This window comes from Rattus rattus, chromosome 6 (assembly GCF_011064425.1).
Source record: "Rattus rattus isolate New Zealand chromosome 6, Rrattus_CSIRO_v1, whole genome shotgun sequence".
Classification (NCBI taxonomy): domain Eukaryota; kingdom Metazoa; phylum Chordata; class Mammalia; order Rodentia; family Muridae; genus Rattus; species Rattus rattus.
Window position 1 is genome coordinate 137,880,465 of NC_046159.1, and position 15,885 is coordinate 137,896,349.

General features: G+C 38.3%; 1 protein-coding gene across 4 annotated transcripts in view; it reads right to left on the bottom strand.

The window, feature by feature from the left end:
- Positions 1–15,885, bottom strand: part of Cfap69 (cilia and flagella associated protein 69) — a 70,821-nt gene that overhangs the window by 43,038 nt on the left and 11,898 nt on the right. For 2 of the 4 annotated variants that reach the window (XM_032907020.1, XM_032907018.1), the window contains exons 3-6: positions 15,310–15,375; positions 12,507–12,616; positions 9,983–10,059; positions 6,075–6,173 (exon numbers count right to left, since the gene is read on the bottom strand). In XM_032907020.1, the coding sequence (XP_032762911.1) occupies positions 6,075–6,173; positions 9,983–10,059; positions 12,507–12,616; positions 15,310–15,375 (352 nt within the window). Of the gene's footprint in view, positions 1–6,074; positions 6,174–9,982; positions 10,060–12,506; positions 12,617–15,309; positions 15,376–15,885 lie in introns of those variants that run through there. The other 2 variants (XM_032907022.1, XM_032907021.1) reach the window with 2 other exon arrangements.

The following is a 15,885-nucleotide window of genomic DNA, read 5'->3' on the forward strand; positions in this document are numbered from 1 at the left end:
ATCCATTTGGAGAGGAAAAGTCAGAATCTACTTCTCCACAACACGGGTTTCCTATGGTTTATGACATGTGGAATTCTCTTGTTCAGAATAAAACCTAGAGCCCGGCTTGCCATTTTTTCTCTATCCTGTTTATGTTGTTTTGTGTTCGTGATTTCTCTCCCATTTGAACTTTTATGTTTCCCCTGAGGTTTTGTTTTTTCTACAATATTCTGGCTTTCTCCTTTCTGACATTTTCTACCTTCTTTGTCCCAGGTTCACTCTATGGCTGTTCTCTCCTGCAGCCTGCAGTACACATGGGATCTCAATGCTGGCAGTACCAGACAAGGCTCTTCCTCTGTTTGAATGTTTTAAGTCTTTGGATCTTTTTTTAAACCTCTCTTATTTCTTTGGATCATATTTTCCAATTCTCAATATGAAAACTTTCCATAGAGTTCTTCATGGTCCCTTGCTGTTTACATGACTTATTTCCTGACTAATTCAACCACTAACAGGTTCAATTTTCATTTCTTTTTTTTATTGCTTCCATATAACTTTATTATGTGTATTTTTCTTTCATCCTTCCTTTTTTCTTCTATTTTATTAAATTGGGTATTTCTTATTTATATTTCAAATGCTATTACCCTTCCCGGTTTCCTGTCCATCAGCCCCCTAACCCCTCTCCCTCCCTTTCTAAATGGGTGTTCCCCTCCCCAACCACTCCCCATTACCACCCCCCCCAAACAATCCCCTACACCAGGGGTCCAGCTTTGGCAGGTCCAAGGGCTTCCCCTTCCATTGGTGCCCCTACAAGGCTATTCACTGCTACCTATGTAGTTGGAGCCCAGGGTCAGTCCATGTAGTCTTTGGGTTTAGTCCCTGGAAGCTCTGCTTGGTTGGCATTATTGTTCTTATGGGGTTGAAATCCCCTTCAGCTCTTTCAGTCCTTTCTCTAATTCCTCCAACAGGGGTCCCGTTCTCAGTTCAGTGAACTGCTGCTGGCATTCGCCTCTGTATTTGACATGTTCTGGCTGTGTCTCTCAGGAAAGATCTATATCCAGTTCCTATCAGCATGCACTTCTTAGCTTCATCCATCTTATCTAGTTTTGGTGGCTGTATATGTATGGGCCATATGTGGGGCAGGCTCTGAATGGATGTTCCTTCAGTCTCTGCTCTAAACTTTGCCTCCCTATCCCCTCCTATGGCTGTTTTTGTTCCCCTTTCAAATAAATGAATCATCCGAAGTTTGGTCATCCTTCTTGAGTTTGATATGGTCTGTGCATCTTGGGTAATTTGATCATTTGGGCTAATATCCACTTATCAATGAGTGCATACCATGTGTGTTTTTCTGTGATTGGGTTACCTCACTCAGGATGGTATTTTCCAGTTCCATCCATTTGCCTATGAATTTCATAAAGTCATTGTTTTTGATAGCTGAGTCATATTCCATTGTGTAGATGAACCACATTTTTTGTATCCATTCCTCTGTTGAAGGGCATCTGGGTTCTTTCAGTTTCTGGCTATTATAAATAAGGCTGCTATGAACATAGTGGAGCATGTCTTTGTTGTATGTTGGAGCATCTTTTTGGGTATATGCCCAGGAGTGGTATAGCTGGGTCCTCAGGTAGTGCAATGTCCAATTTTCTGAGGAACCACCAGACTGATTTCCAGAGGTTGTGCCAGTCTGCAATCCCACCAACAAGGCGGAGTGTTCCTCTTTCTCCACATCCTCGCCAGCATCTGCTGTCACCTGAGTTTTTGATCTTAGCCATTCTGATTGCAGAATCTTAGGGTTGTTTTGATTTGCATTTCCTTGATTACTAAGGATGTTGAACATTTCTTTATGTGCTTCTCAGCCATTTGGCATTCCTCAGCTGTGAATTCTTTCCTTGCTCTGTACCCCATTTTATATAGTGGATTACGTTGATGGTTTTCCGTATATTAAACCATCCCTACATACCTGAGATGAAGCCTACTTGATCATGATGGATGATCATTTTGATGTTTTCTTGGATTTGGTTTGCAAGAATTCTATTGAGTATTTTTGCATTGATATTCATAAGGGAATTGGTCTGACATTCTCTTTCTTTGTTGGGTCTTTGTTGTAGTTTAGGTATAAGAGTAATTGTGGCTTCATAGAGGAATTTGGAAGTGCTCCGTCTGTTTCAATTTTGTGGAATCGTTTGGACAGTATTGGTATGAAGTCTTCTATGAAGTTCTGATAGAATTCTGCACTAAACCCATCTGGTCCTGGGCTCTTTTTGGTTAGGAGACCTTTAATGACTGCTTCTATTTCTTTAGGAGTTACAGGGTTGTTTAAATGGTTTATCTGTTCCTGGTTTAACTTTGTTACCAGGTATTTGTCTAGAAAATTGTCCATTTCCTCCAGATTTTCCAGTTTTGTTGAATATAGGCTTTTGTAGTAGGATCTGATGATTTTTTTATTTTCCTCTGATTCTCTTGTTATGTCTCCCTTTTCATTTCTCATTTTGTTATTTTGGACACACTCTCTGTGCCTTCTGGTTAGTCTAGCGAAGGGTTTATCTATCTTGTTGATTTTCTCAAAGAACCAGCTTTTGGTTCTATTGATTCTTTGTATAGTACCTTTTGTTTCTACTTGGTTGATTTCAGCCCTGAGTTTGATTATTTCCTGCCTTCTACTCCTCCTAGGTGTATTTGCTTCTTTTTGTTCTAGAGCTTTTAGGTGTGCTGTCAAGCTGCTGATATATGCTCTCTCCTGTTTCTTTCTGCAGGCACTCAGAGCTATGAGTTTTCCTCTTAGCACAGCTTTCATTGTGTCCCATAAGTTTGGGTATGTTTTACCTTCATTTTCATTAAATTTTAAGAAGTCTTTAATTTCTCTATTTCTTCCTTTATCAAGTTGCTATCATTGCTGAGTCCTCTTTATACATCCAGTCTGCTAATCTGTGTCTTTTTATTGGGGAATTGAGTCCATTGATGTTGAGCAATATTTAGGAATAGTGATTGTTGCTTCCTGTTATTTTCATATTTGGAGGTGGGATTATGTTTGTGTTTCTCTTGGTTTTTTTGCAAAAAGATTAGTTTCTTGCCTTTTCTAGGGTGTAGCTTGCCTCCTTGTGTTGGTCTTTGCCATTTATTATCCTTTGTAGGGCTGGATTTGTAGAAAGATATTGTGTAAATTTGGTTTTGTCATGGAATATCTTGGTTTCTCCCTCTAAGTTAATTGATAGTTTTGCTGGCTATAGTAGCCTGGGCTGGCATTTGTGTTCTCTTAGGGTCTGTATGACATCTGTCCAAGATCTTCTGGCTTTCATAGTCTCTGGTGAGAAGTCTGGTGTAATTCTGATAGGTCTGCCTTTATATGTTACTTGACCTTTTTCCCTTACTGCTTTTAATATTCTTTCTTTGTTTTGTGCATTTGGTGTTCTGACTATTATATGATGGGAGGCATTTCTTTTCTGGTCCAATCTATTTGGAGTTCTGTAGGCTTCTTGTATGTTTATGGGCATCTCTTTCTTTAGGTTAGGGAAGTTTTGGTCTATGATTTTTTGAAGATATTTACTGGCCCTATAAGTTGGGAGTCTTCACTCTCTTCTATACCTATTATCCCTTAGGTTTTATCTTTTCATTGTGTCCTGGATTTCCTGTATGTTTTGGGCTAGGAGTTTTTTGTGTTTTACATTATCTTTGACAGTTGTGTCAATGTTTTCTATGGTATCTTCTGCTCCTGATATTCTCTATCTCTTGTATTCTGTTGGTGATGCTTGCGTCTATGACTCCTGATCTCTTCCCTACATTTTCTATCTCCAAGGTTGTCTCCCTTTGTGCTTTCTTTATTGTTTCTATTTCCATTTTCAACTCCTGGATGGTTTTGTTCATTTCCTTCTCCCGTTCGGTTGTTTTTTCCAGTAGTTCTTTAAGGGATTTTTGTGTTTCCTCTTTAAGGGCTAATAGTTGTTTACTTTTGTTGTCCTGCAATTCCTTAAGGGAATTATTTTTGACCTGTTAAAGTCCTTCATCATCATAAATGTGATTTTAAATCTAGATCCTGCTTTTCTGAAGTGTTTGGATATCCAGCGTTTGCTTTGGTGGGAGAATTGAGCTCTGATGATGCCAAGTACTGTTGGTTTCTGTTGCTTGGGTTCCTGCACTTGCTCTTGCCATCCAGTTGTTTTGCTGTTTTTGATGGTGGCTTGATCCTCCTGTGGGCCTGTTTGTCAGCACTCCTGGGACCTGTTTTCCTGTTTTCTTTCAGCCAGTTATGGGAACAATGTGTACTGCTCTCAGGTGTGTAGCTGCTCCTGGGGGCTGGCTTTCAGCTCGCCATGTGGGCAGGAACTGGAAGGGCCCTGCCGCTACTTCTCCTAGGTCCCTGTGCACAGGGGGCACAGATGGCACAAGGCATTTTCCTCTTGAGTCGGGAATGTAGGCAGAGAGTATTCTCCTCTGGTTTCACAGAGTGTCTGCCCCTCTGATGGTCTAGCTGTCCACCCCCCAAACCCCCGGGATTTGGGTGCAGGGAGCTGTTTGACCGGTTCAGTTCAGATCCGGGCGCAGATCTGGACCTCAGGCCTTCTGCAGCTGACTGATCCTATATTCCTGTGTCCAGAGGCACTATGCAGTTTCCTCTTGTGCCAGGGATGTGGGCAAAGGTGGGCAGAAATGGCAGTCTGTTCTGCCCTGCAGTCTCAGGATTGCCAGCACTTCTGGGTGTTCAGCTCTCTCTCCCACGGGATTTGGGAGCAGGGAGCTGTGGGCTGGTATCAGAGAGCTCAGTTTTCTTTTCTACTCAGGGAATTTCAAGTCTGTTTGTTTTTCTTCCCTAATATTTTAGTGTTCGGGTCCATCCTACATTGTATTCTCTGGTCTGTTTAATCGGAGACTTTCCACTGCATATTTAATTGTAGTGACTTGTGTTCTCATACTAATTGTGTTACCCAAAAAAGGCCTGTTTACAATGTCCCGCACATAGGCTAAAGGAAACCTGCCTCCAGTTGGCTCTGATTAGGAAATTAATTTGCCAACGGCCAATGGCTGCGCAGGGTGAAAGAGGCAGGACTTACAGATTTCCAGGACAAGGGGTGAACAGAGATTCTCCATGATTGGGAAGCAGAGAGATCACAACAACAGACCGGCCAACATGTTAGAATCTGGGGAAATGGCCCAAAGGGCCACTTCCCTGCTTGGGTCTGGGGAACCAAAGATAAGGTACAGATTTAGAAAATGTTAACTCAGGAATACTGGAGGAGGTGTGTACCAGTCATGGGAGGTTTAGAAGTGGCCAAACACTGAGCTAGTCAGGACATTAAAAATTAAGTTCACGTGTGTGTGTGTGTGTGTGTGTGTGTGTGTGTGTGTGTGTGTGTCTCATCTGAGAAACCAGAGAGCTCTGGCAGGTGGCTAGAAGCTAAATCATCTGACCAGAGCTCTAAGCAGATTAACTATTCTCCACTACATTTAATAATCTCCTTGCTACATTTAATAATCTCCTTAAGTATTTCACTAGTTCAGATGTCTTCTCTTGGTCTCCTTAGTCACAAATGTTTAGACTACCATACATTTACTTTTACTATTCATAAATATATAACTTAAAATATCATTTATTTATTCTCTCTTACTATATGAATTGCAAATTATATAATCAATGAAGATAAGAAGTAGTCTTGAATAATATTATATACTCATAAGACTAATGCTTGATATAATCTACTCATAAGTATGCTTTAGCTATAACGTACAGAATTCTCCACAAACATAATGAAGAATGGCAGCACTATTACTAATGTAACATTTAGTTGGGTGGATTGATAGTGATGAAAATAATTTTTTCTACAATTCTAAGAAACACTGTTGGTAGCAAACTAAATTTGCTTTATCAACTGGGCCAGAAATATTTACCATCAAGATAAAAATTTGATATAAACTTCCAAACTAAAAAAAAAAGAAAACTTACACAATTTTTAGAGATAAGAGGTCAAAGTTATGCAAATTTGATCTTTTTATATATTGAATCCATGAGCCCCTGTTTGTTCAAAGTTTAGTGAAATATGAGATGACATTATTTTTTTCTTTCCCAAAGACAAAAATTGTCATTGAAAGATCAATGAAAATTTTACCTGAAATGTGTTTCTTTAGTGGTTCTGCATGATAGAAGTCAACAATACACTTACAGATTTGTATCCTTAATTTAGAACTTGGTATTTTCATTAATTCACCTGCCAGAAGGACAAGGGAGAGAATGTAATAACATTTATAAGCTTATTTTAAATGGAAGCATACAATACTGATGGTAATAATTAAGTCTCATCAGATATGCATATTGCATCATATAATTGCATGTGTGACCTTATGTATGTTATGCATCACTTCATATGAGAGTAGATGTTGAAAAAGTTCTTGTTAGGTGTTGTTTTTATATGAATACTGACACAACCATGATGTCACATTAAGTTCAGGAGAGAACAGAGATACATAGTGAATATGAGATGTAGGACATTGTTGTTGGTAAACAATATACTGTTTGACAGTTAATTAAAAATAGTAAGTAGAAAGTACACTACAAATGATAAAATATAGTAAATACACAATCCAGGAAGTCAAAGGGATACAAATTGTAAAGGAAGAAGTCAAAATATCACTATTTGCAGATGATATGATAGTATAATTAAGTGACCCAAAAAATTCCACCAGAGAACTCCTAAACCTGATAAACAACTTCAGCAAAGTGGCTGGATATAAAATTAACTCATACAAATCAGTAGAGTAGCCTTCCTCTACTCAAAGGATAAAGAGGCTGAGAAAGAAATTAGGGAAACAACACCCTTCACAATAGTCACAAAGAATATAAAATACCTCGGTGTGATCTACCCAAGCTAGTGAAAGACATGTATGACAAGAACTTCAAGTCTCTGAAAAAATCAAAGATCTCAGAAGATGAAAAAATCTCCCATGCTCATGGATTGGCAGGATTAATACAGTAAAAATGGCCATCTTGCCAAAAGCAATCTACAGATTCAATGCAATCCCCATAAAATTCCAACTCAATTCTTTACAGAGTTAGAAAGAGCAATTTGCAAATTCATTTGGAACAACTGAAAACCCAAGATAGCAAAAACTATTCTCAACAATAACAGAATTTCTGAGGAAATCACCATTCCTGACCTCAAGCTGTATAACAGAGCAATAGTGATAAAAATTGTATGATATTGGTACAGAGACAGGCAGGTAGATCAACAGAATAGAATTGAAGACCCAGAAATGAACCCACAAACCTATGTCATTTGATCTTTGACAAGTGGAAAAAAGACAGCATTTTCAACAGATGGTGCTGGTTCAACTGGATATCAGAATGTGGAAGAATGCCAATTGACCCATTCTTATTGTGGCCAATCATTGGACTGAGCACAGGGTCCCCATTGGAGGAATTAAAGGACTGAAGGATCTGAAGAAGTTTTCAACCCCATTGGAAGAACAACAATATCAACCAACCAGACAGACCCACTGCCCAGAGCTCCCAGGGACTAAACTACCAACCAAAGAGTACACATGGGGCAATTGGTCCAGTCGCATATGTAGCAGAGTATGGCCTTGCTGGGCATCAATGGTAGGAGAGGCCCTTGGCCCTGTAAAGGCTTAATTCTCCAGTGTAGGGAAATGCCAGGGGAGGTTGGCAGTAGTGGGTGGGTGGGTGGGTGGGGGGGGAGCATCCTCATAGAAGCAGGGGAGGGGGGATTGGATAAGGGGGTTTACAGAGGGGAAACTGGGAAGAGGGATAACATTTGAAACATAAATAAAATATCCAATAAAAAAAAGAGTATTTACTAAAAGCCTTTCCTCAGCTATGTGAGGCTTTGGAAAGTAAATAAAATATTTCTTACAGCTTCCTGATTTAGCATTTCAAAGCAGAGTACTAACTTCTTCATTCATTTCCAGATCCCTTTTTCTGAATCAGAAATATCTACACATCATTTAGAAGAAATCCTAATACCAATACATGGTAGATGCTGGGGTCTCTTAATAATTGTCACTAATGTCTTTTATTAAATACTTCATACTGTGTATTTTACTTCATGTTTCCAGAAATCAAAAAGGCACTAAACAGAGCAGTATCTGCACTACATCATTAGTGAGTTAAGAAGTTAAGAGTTCACTCTGTCCTTAGTGGCACAGCAATGTACTTTTACCAACAGGGTGTCAGTAAGGAAGGAATAGTGGGATGACAGGCCATGGGTTATTCTAGAATGTCTGCTCATGTTCTAGAAGGCACCATTCTAAAATAGGGCCAACAGGGACACTTAAAAATAATACGCTGAAAGTGAAAAAGGAAGCTCCCGCCCCTCCCAAAGCCCAAGCCAGAGTGAAGCCTGGAAAGCTAAGAAGGCAGTGCTGAAAGGTGTCCACAGCCACAAAAAGAAGATCCGAACGTCACCCATTTTCTGGCAGCCCAAGACCCTGTGGCTCTGGAGGCAGCCAAAATATCCTCGAAAGAGTGCACCCAGGAGAAACACGCTTGACCACTATGCTATCCTCAAATTCCATTGACCACCAAGTCAGCCACGAAGAAAATAGAGGACAACAAGCACCAGGTCGAACAGGCCACGAAGAAACTCTATGACACTGATGTGGCCAAAGCCAATCCCCTGATACGGCCTGACGGAGAGAAGAAGGCGTGTGTTCACTTGGCTCCTGGTTATGGTGCTCTAGATGTTGCCAACAAGATTGGGATCATATAAATTGAGTCCAGATGGCTAATTCTAAATATACACTTTTTTCACCATAAAATATTATCAACAAAAGTATTTTTTAAATATTAGCATGTCTTCTTTTAGAATGTCTTCCTATTTAACTTTTCCACTAATGACAGAGTTGAAATCTCCCATTACTTCTGACTCTGCTTGATTCTTAAGGTTTTCTTTAATTCTTTGTATTTAATCTAGTCTTTGTGATACTTCTACTGTTGGGAGTTCAAATTTAGTAAATCTGAGTAACTATAACTATAGTTGAAGATAATGAAACCTACACAAAAATAAGTAACATTTAATGTTAAAATAAATATGCTTTTTATTCACTTTTGGTGATCCTTTAAAATCTTCTTGTATGGGGAATATCACTTAGAAAAAAACTTAAGGAAATAGTTTTAAAAGTTTACTGATCATTTATCTTTTATTTCACAATTAGAAATAAAGACATAAACTAGTAACCATGAATTCAATATAGCATTTGTTTGGAAAACATATCATCATGTCCCAGAGGCTGATTATCAGAAAATGTTTTTTTTTTTATCACATTTCTTAAGAAGTAAATTCTAAATTTACTTTTATTTCTAAAAAGTTAAAAAACTGGATATAAATGCATACCCTTTTATGACATTTTTCATATTTGATTTTATTTAAAAGTTTGGGGCACACAGTGAACAATGCATGTGGACTCTGGTTTCAGCAACTCAGCTCAAATGTGACAATGTTTCTGTGCTTACTAGAAGAAGACTACAGACACGTGGTGGGAGGTAGACGTGATCCACCCCCAGCTCTGCAGCTATTGGCAAGTGCTAGCTGCTGGTAGAGGAGACTGGCTTCTCTAAGAGTGCATGCTCCAGTGAAAGCTCACATGTTCAACAATATTTGGGCATGACAAACTGATGGGAGCAAAAGGACAGTCAAAGTTGGGTGTAGATCTAAGGGTAGTTGGGTGAGGAGTGAATATGATCAAAAGATGGTGTATAAACCGTTGAAAGAATTAAAGAGAGGTTAACAAACACACAACTAAACTATACACCAAGTGTCAGGAAATCAAAGCGGTCAAAGCCATACAGAGCAGAGGGCCTTGCTGATACTGTGAAACACCTCAGGTACACACAGCTCCAGAACTATCATAGAGCACACCATGATAATTCTCAGCTAAAATAAGGGAAGGAGGAGCCTTGGTGTAGGGGATCCTGTTAAGGAAACAGCTAAAGCAGACCCGCTCTTTTCCTCAGATCGGTCCTGCCATCTTCTATTCCCCTTCTAAAATAGTCTTAACTTACCCAGAAGTGCAAATGAGTTAGCGGTATCTTCAGTGTAAGTTATTTCATCCGATACTTTCTTTTTCAAAAATGGCAAGCTTCAGTAAGAATGAAGAACGACAGAATAATTTTAAATAGATTCCGAGGTTGATACATCCCTTATAAAAGGGGAAACATTTATATTCTAAAGAATAAGGGATATTCTCTCTTAGCCTATCTTATTCTTTAGTGTAGAGAACCAAAGTAAAATTGTACTTCTAACTGACCAAGCAGAGATTAAACAAAGCACATTAGTAAGAGTAAAGAGATAAAGTTGAGCTAAGAAAGAAATCTTACTTCACTCTTAATAAAATACTTACAAATTATCTTTCTAATCAGAGTTAGGAGAACTCAGTCAAAACTTAAAAATGTTTAATGGCTTTTCCTGAAGTTTATAAAGCAGGAGTTACCAAATTAATGGTCAATTTCTTTCTAAAGGTCAATGTCTTCTCTTTATTAATCAGATTAGCAACTATTCACAAAAGAACAGAATACTTTTGGAACCAACAACTAATTCAACTTTAAAAATATTAATTATATCACCCGTTAAAGGCTAGGCTCACAACCAAATATATCAGAATTCTAATTCAGTTATTATAACCAACATTATCTGAAAATACTTAATTGTAAATCACAAAAGATCAAGCTTGTAAATCCCAGGTCATTATATTAAATTTCAAGGAACAGATAGAAATTACTTCTTAAAACAAAATATAAACCATTTGAATCTCTTGTGCTGTTTGAAGTATAAAACATTTTTATATACAACTTCAAAATTAGGTCTTTCCAGCCATTTACTATCATTTAGTATCATTAGAAGGGGCCATTGAAAAACTTTCCTATGTGGATACAGAAACATTATCCATACACTCTTTCGTGTTGGAAAATAGTTGCAAATAGGAATTGAAAACAATCATAGCAGATACAGAATGCACAAGTTAATTTGAATTTAAAAGTCTATCAAGGCAAGCTACAAAGACAATTTTATAATTTGTGTGGGGACTAATTTCTGTCCTTTTAGAATCAAATTCAAAGCAAATATTATCATCTAGTTGACTGACAAACAGCTAAATATTTCAAAACTAAGACTCTAAATATCTTGCCCCACTTTTACATTTTTTCCACCAAAGGAGGCTCCTAGAATAAAGTATTGAGGTCGGTGGTCCAACCCAAAAAGGTACAGGAGTGTGCTCCTGGTACAATGGAAAAGCAACTCGAGACCAAGCAGAAACGTCTGATGTATTTCCAATGTTTTAATCTCTAAAAAGTTCTTGAAAAGACAATCAAGTGAGGGTTGGGCCTAGTGAAATGCTGAATATAGGCGGAAATTGGAAATGTTAAAAATTAATAATGTAAGTAATCTACAGAGGAGGGAGAGGGAAGAGCACCGCTGAAGAGATCTGGAATGTTACGCAGTGAGACGTTCTGTAGACTGAACCAGCTGTGTGGAGGTAAGACTGTAAGCTCAGTCCTTCAGAACCTGCACAGGCAAAAGGGCTGCTTGCCATATAGCCACATATCAACACAAAAACTTCTAGTGTGTTTGAAAGCACTAGAGCAATAATTCATTTCATTGTATATAAATCTCCGTTGAAAAGGAAGGCCAGACATAGGCATCTGGTAAATTATTTTTCATTATTTTATTATGATATCAAAGAATTAAATGTAAATGGATACAGAATTTTTTTATTTTACTGCTGCTAAATCTTAGGGTTGGAATGCATATATATGTATGTATATATATATATAGTCACTTTGCTATTTAACATATTAAATTGATAGATAGGTTTAGAAGATGAAATTGTCAAAATAATTTCCTTCCAACTTTAAGAAGTCTCCTGACTTGAAAGTGGCTATTTAAACATTTATCTAGATCAGCCACTGTGTGGCAGCAAAGAAGCATTTATATATGTGTGTCTACTTATATACATATGTTTGTCCATTTGATCTATGTACATAATATATATGTACATAATATATATGTATATACACATACATGTAGTTTCCAGAGTTGGTGTAGAAACTACAATAGAGAAGAGCAAGACATAATGTTTTATAACTCTTACCTCTAATATATATTACCTCTAATTTATATTCCCATATATACAAAACATAATTTTTCTTCCTCATTCAAAATGGAAAAATCAAATAAAACATGACATAAGAATATACTTTTGAGAGTCAGTTTTTTTAAGAAAGAGTAAAAAGAACACCAAACTGTAACTACCTTTAAGTTTATGTAAAGATTCTCTCAAACTGTGGCAGTCCTTCGGTTTCATTTGTTGCTTACCAAGCATGTGGCCATGTGACTACATGTCAGAAAGTATTTTATATATACTTACAATTTCTATAGAAATCTGTAACATTTGAAATAGTAACTGCTCAAATCCTGTCACCAAGTTATTTAAATTTTGATTTTTATTATTTTGATACACTATATATCTAACATCTTTGTAATACAGATAAAGCATATAGAATAAAGTAAAGTCAGAGAGAAACAACTCACCCACACAACTTTATGATTTCAGATGCAGGCTCTACAAAACATGGCTGCTTTTCAATTTTTTCTGCACACAGACTCAGAATTTTAAATATCTGTGCCAAATCTCTTAGAGGCTTTAATATTTTGTTAGGAAATAAAGTTATCATTAATTTATAAACATATTTCTTATAAGAGTTTACCCCAGAAAGTTTACAAAATCTTATCTATCCTGTTAAGTATAGTAAGTTTTAGTTTAATTAGTTTGAGGTCTAAAGAGAAAAGTTTATAACCGTTCTTCTAGCAACGTTATATTTTTCATCACTATTTCAAACTACAACACAAACAGATAAAGTACTTTATTTTTTCAGATGCAGTTCTTATGAGCATTAAAATTGAGATTTTATTTCACTTAAAGCTCACATAAAAGCAAAATGTATGTCTTCTAGAGCTTCAAATAATAACGTATTTTATTTTGCCTGTTTAAAAAACATGATTAATAGAAAACCAAATTTCATTGATTTTGTTTGATGGCTAAGATATTGTTCTGATTGTGACTTTAGGTCCTAGATTGAATCCTATTGTCTGTAGCTCTGCTGCACGAGCTTCTTAGGCAGGGAGGGAACACAGCTCTGTTAACTTCCACTTCCTCTGAATTGAAGCATCCATTCCTATAAGGAGAAGAGGCTCATGTGACTCAGGAAGTAAACCTTACAAGTCTTGGAAAGCTGACATTTATGACTCGGGGAGCTGCAAACAAGTTTCAAGGGTGTAGCTTTGTGAGCTCTCATTGCTATTAATGATGGAGAATGCTATTTAGTGACGCATCTTTCACTGAGTCATCCATGTTCCTGTAAGTTATGCCAATGAAGTCAATAGTTCACTAAATTAGACTTGTGTAGAAATGTTAACTTGGTTTTTCATCAGTGCCTAATCTGGGTTATATCTCCCCAAGAAAAATTACATAACAGACTTGGTGCCTGAACAGGGACAGACAGAAGCATAGAAGAGTTGGGACAGAATCACATGTCCCTTACGGTGTGCGATAAAACATACATCTATGATCGGTTTGAAGGCAGAGTCCAGGGGACAATCCCAGCAGGGGTTCTTCTCTGCACGTGGTAAGGGGTGCTGTGCCTCTCTGCCTCAGTGGTGGTTCCAGTCTCCCGGCGATGTGTTACAGGGCATGCAGCCAAGGTTGAGATGTCTCAGGATGGAGTATCTTTGGGCGAATCCCAGTTTGGTCATCCTTTTTCATGTGATATTGGATGGGGATTCTCTTGGTAACTGGAATTCAAAACGTGAGTATGCAGACACTCTGACAACAGTTCAGACTAGAGACTGTATGGCAGTTCCCCAAGAGACAGTCAGCAAACTGTGGTGACCTCTTCATGCCCACTGCTGTATGTAATAAGATATGTAACAGAGGCAGGCATGGCTGCTTAGAGGAAAGTCTTGTTTAAAGGAGGAATTACAATGGGAAGGGACATAAAGCTATGGCCTTCCGTGTCAGCCTCTGATTTGGTGGGTGATTCCCACAGCACTCATTCTTAGCAGCTGGAAATGGCAGGATTCAAGCAAGAGGTACAAGTCATGACGAGGAGATGGAAGGGGAAGAGTGTAAGCTTGGGCTGTGCTGGAAAGCCCCTCATGCGGTCCATAAGCTTAGAGCTTGGAAGAACCCAACAGTGGTGGGGACAAGAACAGATCAGAAGTGATACAGGATAGCCCTCAGGTCTGACCTTGAATAGAGACGAAGGGGAAATCCATGACATTGTCTTTCCTTAGGTTTAGATCATTGGTAGCAAGTAGCTCTTCTCTGAAGACCTTTGTATCAGGCTGGCTTAGGCTGTAAAGCTTCACAAAGTGATGGACGTATCACTTCCCAGGAAGCTGTTAGAAGACTTCCTGGGAGATGCACACAAATCTGTTTACTTTACAGAGGTCACTGATAACAGATTTCAGGAACAGTTCTTACGTAGTCCAGCTTAATGAAGCTGTGAGCTTGTTGTAACTACTTGCAGAATTATACATGACCAGTTGCTTAACAGCAGTGTAGATGACTCAAAGAGAGCTACAGCACTGAAATGTGTACTTTATCTTGAGTCATGACTCACAGCATCTGCATCCCTGGAGTTTCTTGCATAGCGTGTAGGAGGCTTTCCAGTTGGAGAGTTTCCTCTTCCCAGCAGCTGTGTATCTCTAATACAATCTTTGAGAGTGAGTATATGAATCTTGTAAGTTTCTGCTTTCTAAACTTTGTGAGTTTTGCTTACTTCCTGAGCCTTAGGAACCTCTGTCCTTTCTCTAGAAGTGAATACTTCAATTAGAAGGAAAGTCTATACAACACTGAACCCCTTCCTCCAGCACCTACATTTCTTTAATTCTCTTTGCACAAGCCTTGGAAGGGGTGATATAGGTGTTTGATTAATTTCCCTCATCTGTGGCAGAGTATTGAGCAATTAGGCTTGAGCAATGGTTAAGTCATCTCAGAAGTTTGATATTTTATGAGTCTCAGGTACAACACCCATTACAAAGAGGAAGTTTTCCATCCTGATTGACTGACATAGGTATAAACAAAATGTTTCAAAGGCAATTTAACAAGAGGATTCCATCTATTCAACAGAACAGTAATAATTATATCCCCTCTGAGACCTATGACCTCTACTTTCCTGTCAGTTCCAGATAGGGATCCTTACAAACAAACGGGTAATAAATGTACATGGCTTGTGACACTTTGTTACCATGGCCATAGGAAGGGATCTAGTGTATTTTTTTAGTGTTTCCAGGGGAATGAAATGAACACATCCACATAATATATAAAGGATACAAATCCATTCTGATAACAGTGTACCAGTTTCTTGATATACTTCAGTTGTTTTTCTTCTGAGACATCCTAAAACAAATGGTCTATTAGTTCTTTTGTGCTACTAAATTAGTTAAGATTTTTGAAAATTTTATTCAGTATATAGATACATGAAAATTACTAAGTAATTCTTATATTTAAAAAAAGAAAGCAAGCAGCCTGTGCCTTCTGCAGAGACGCTCCCAAATCACTGCTGCAGCTGGAAACCCCAAGGAACCTAGAGGACTCTGGACCCATCTCTCCTTCTCTCTAACTCCACCTCCCTTCTGAATGGGGCAGATCATCAGTTCTCTGCTTTCCTGAAGACCCCACAGTCTGAAGGCCTCCCAGGGGATCTGCTGCACCAGGGCAAAAGATCATCAGCAATGTCTGCCCCTCTAAAGACCCAACAGTCTGAAGGCCTCCAAGAACTGCTATAGTCAGGGCCACAGTCTCCCAGGAGACTTGCAGTAACCCAGGAGTAACACAGTATCACAGGAGGCAAGCTCCAGCCAGAGAAACCCAAGCCAGTTAACAACAGAGATAACCAGATGGTGAGGC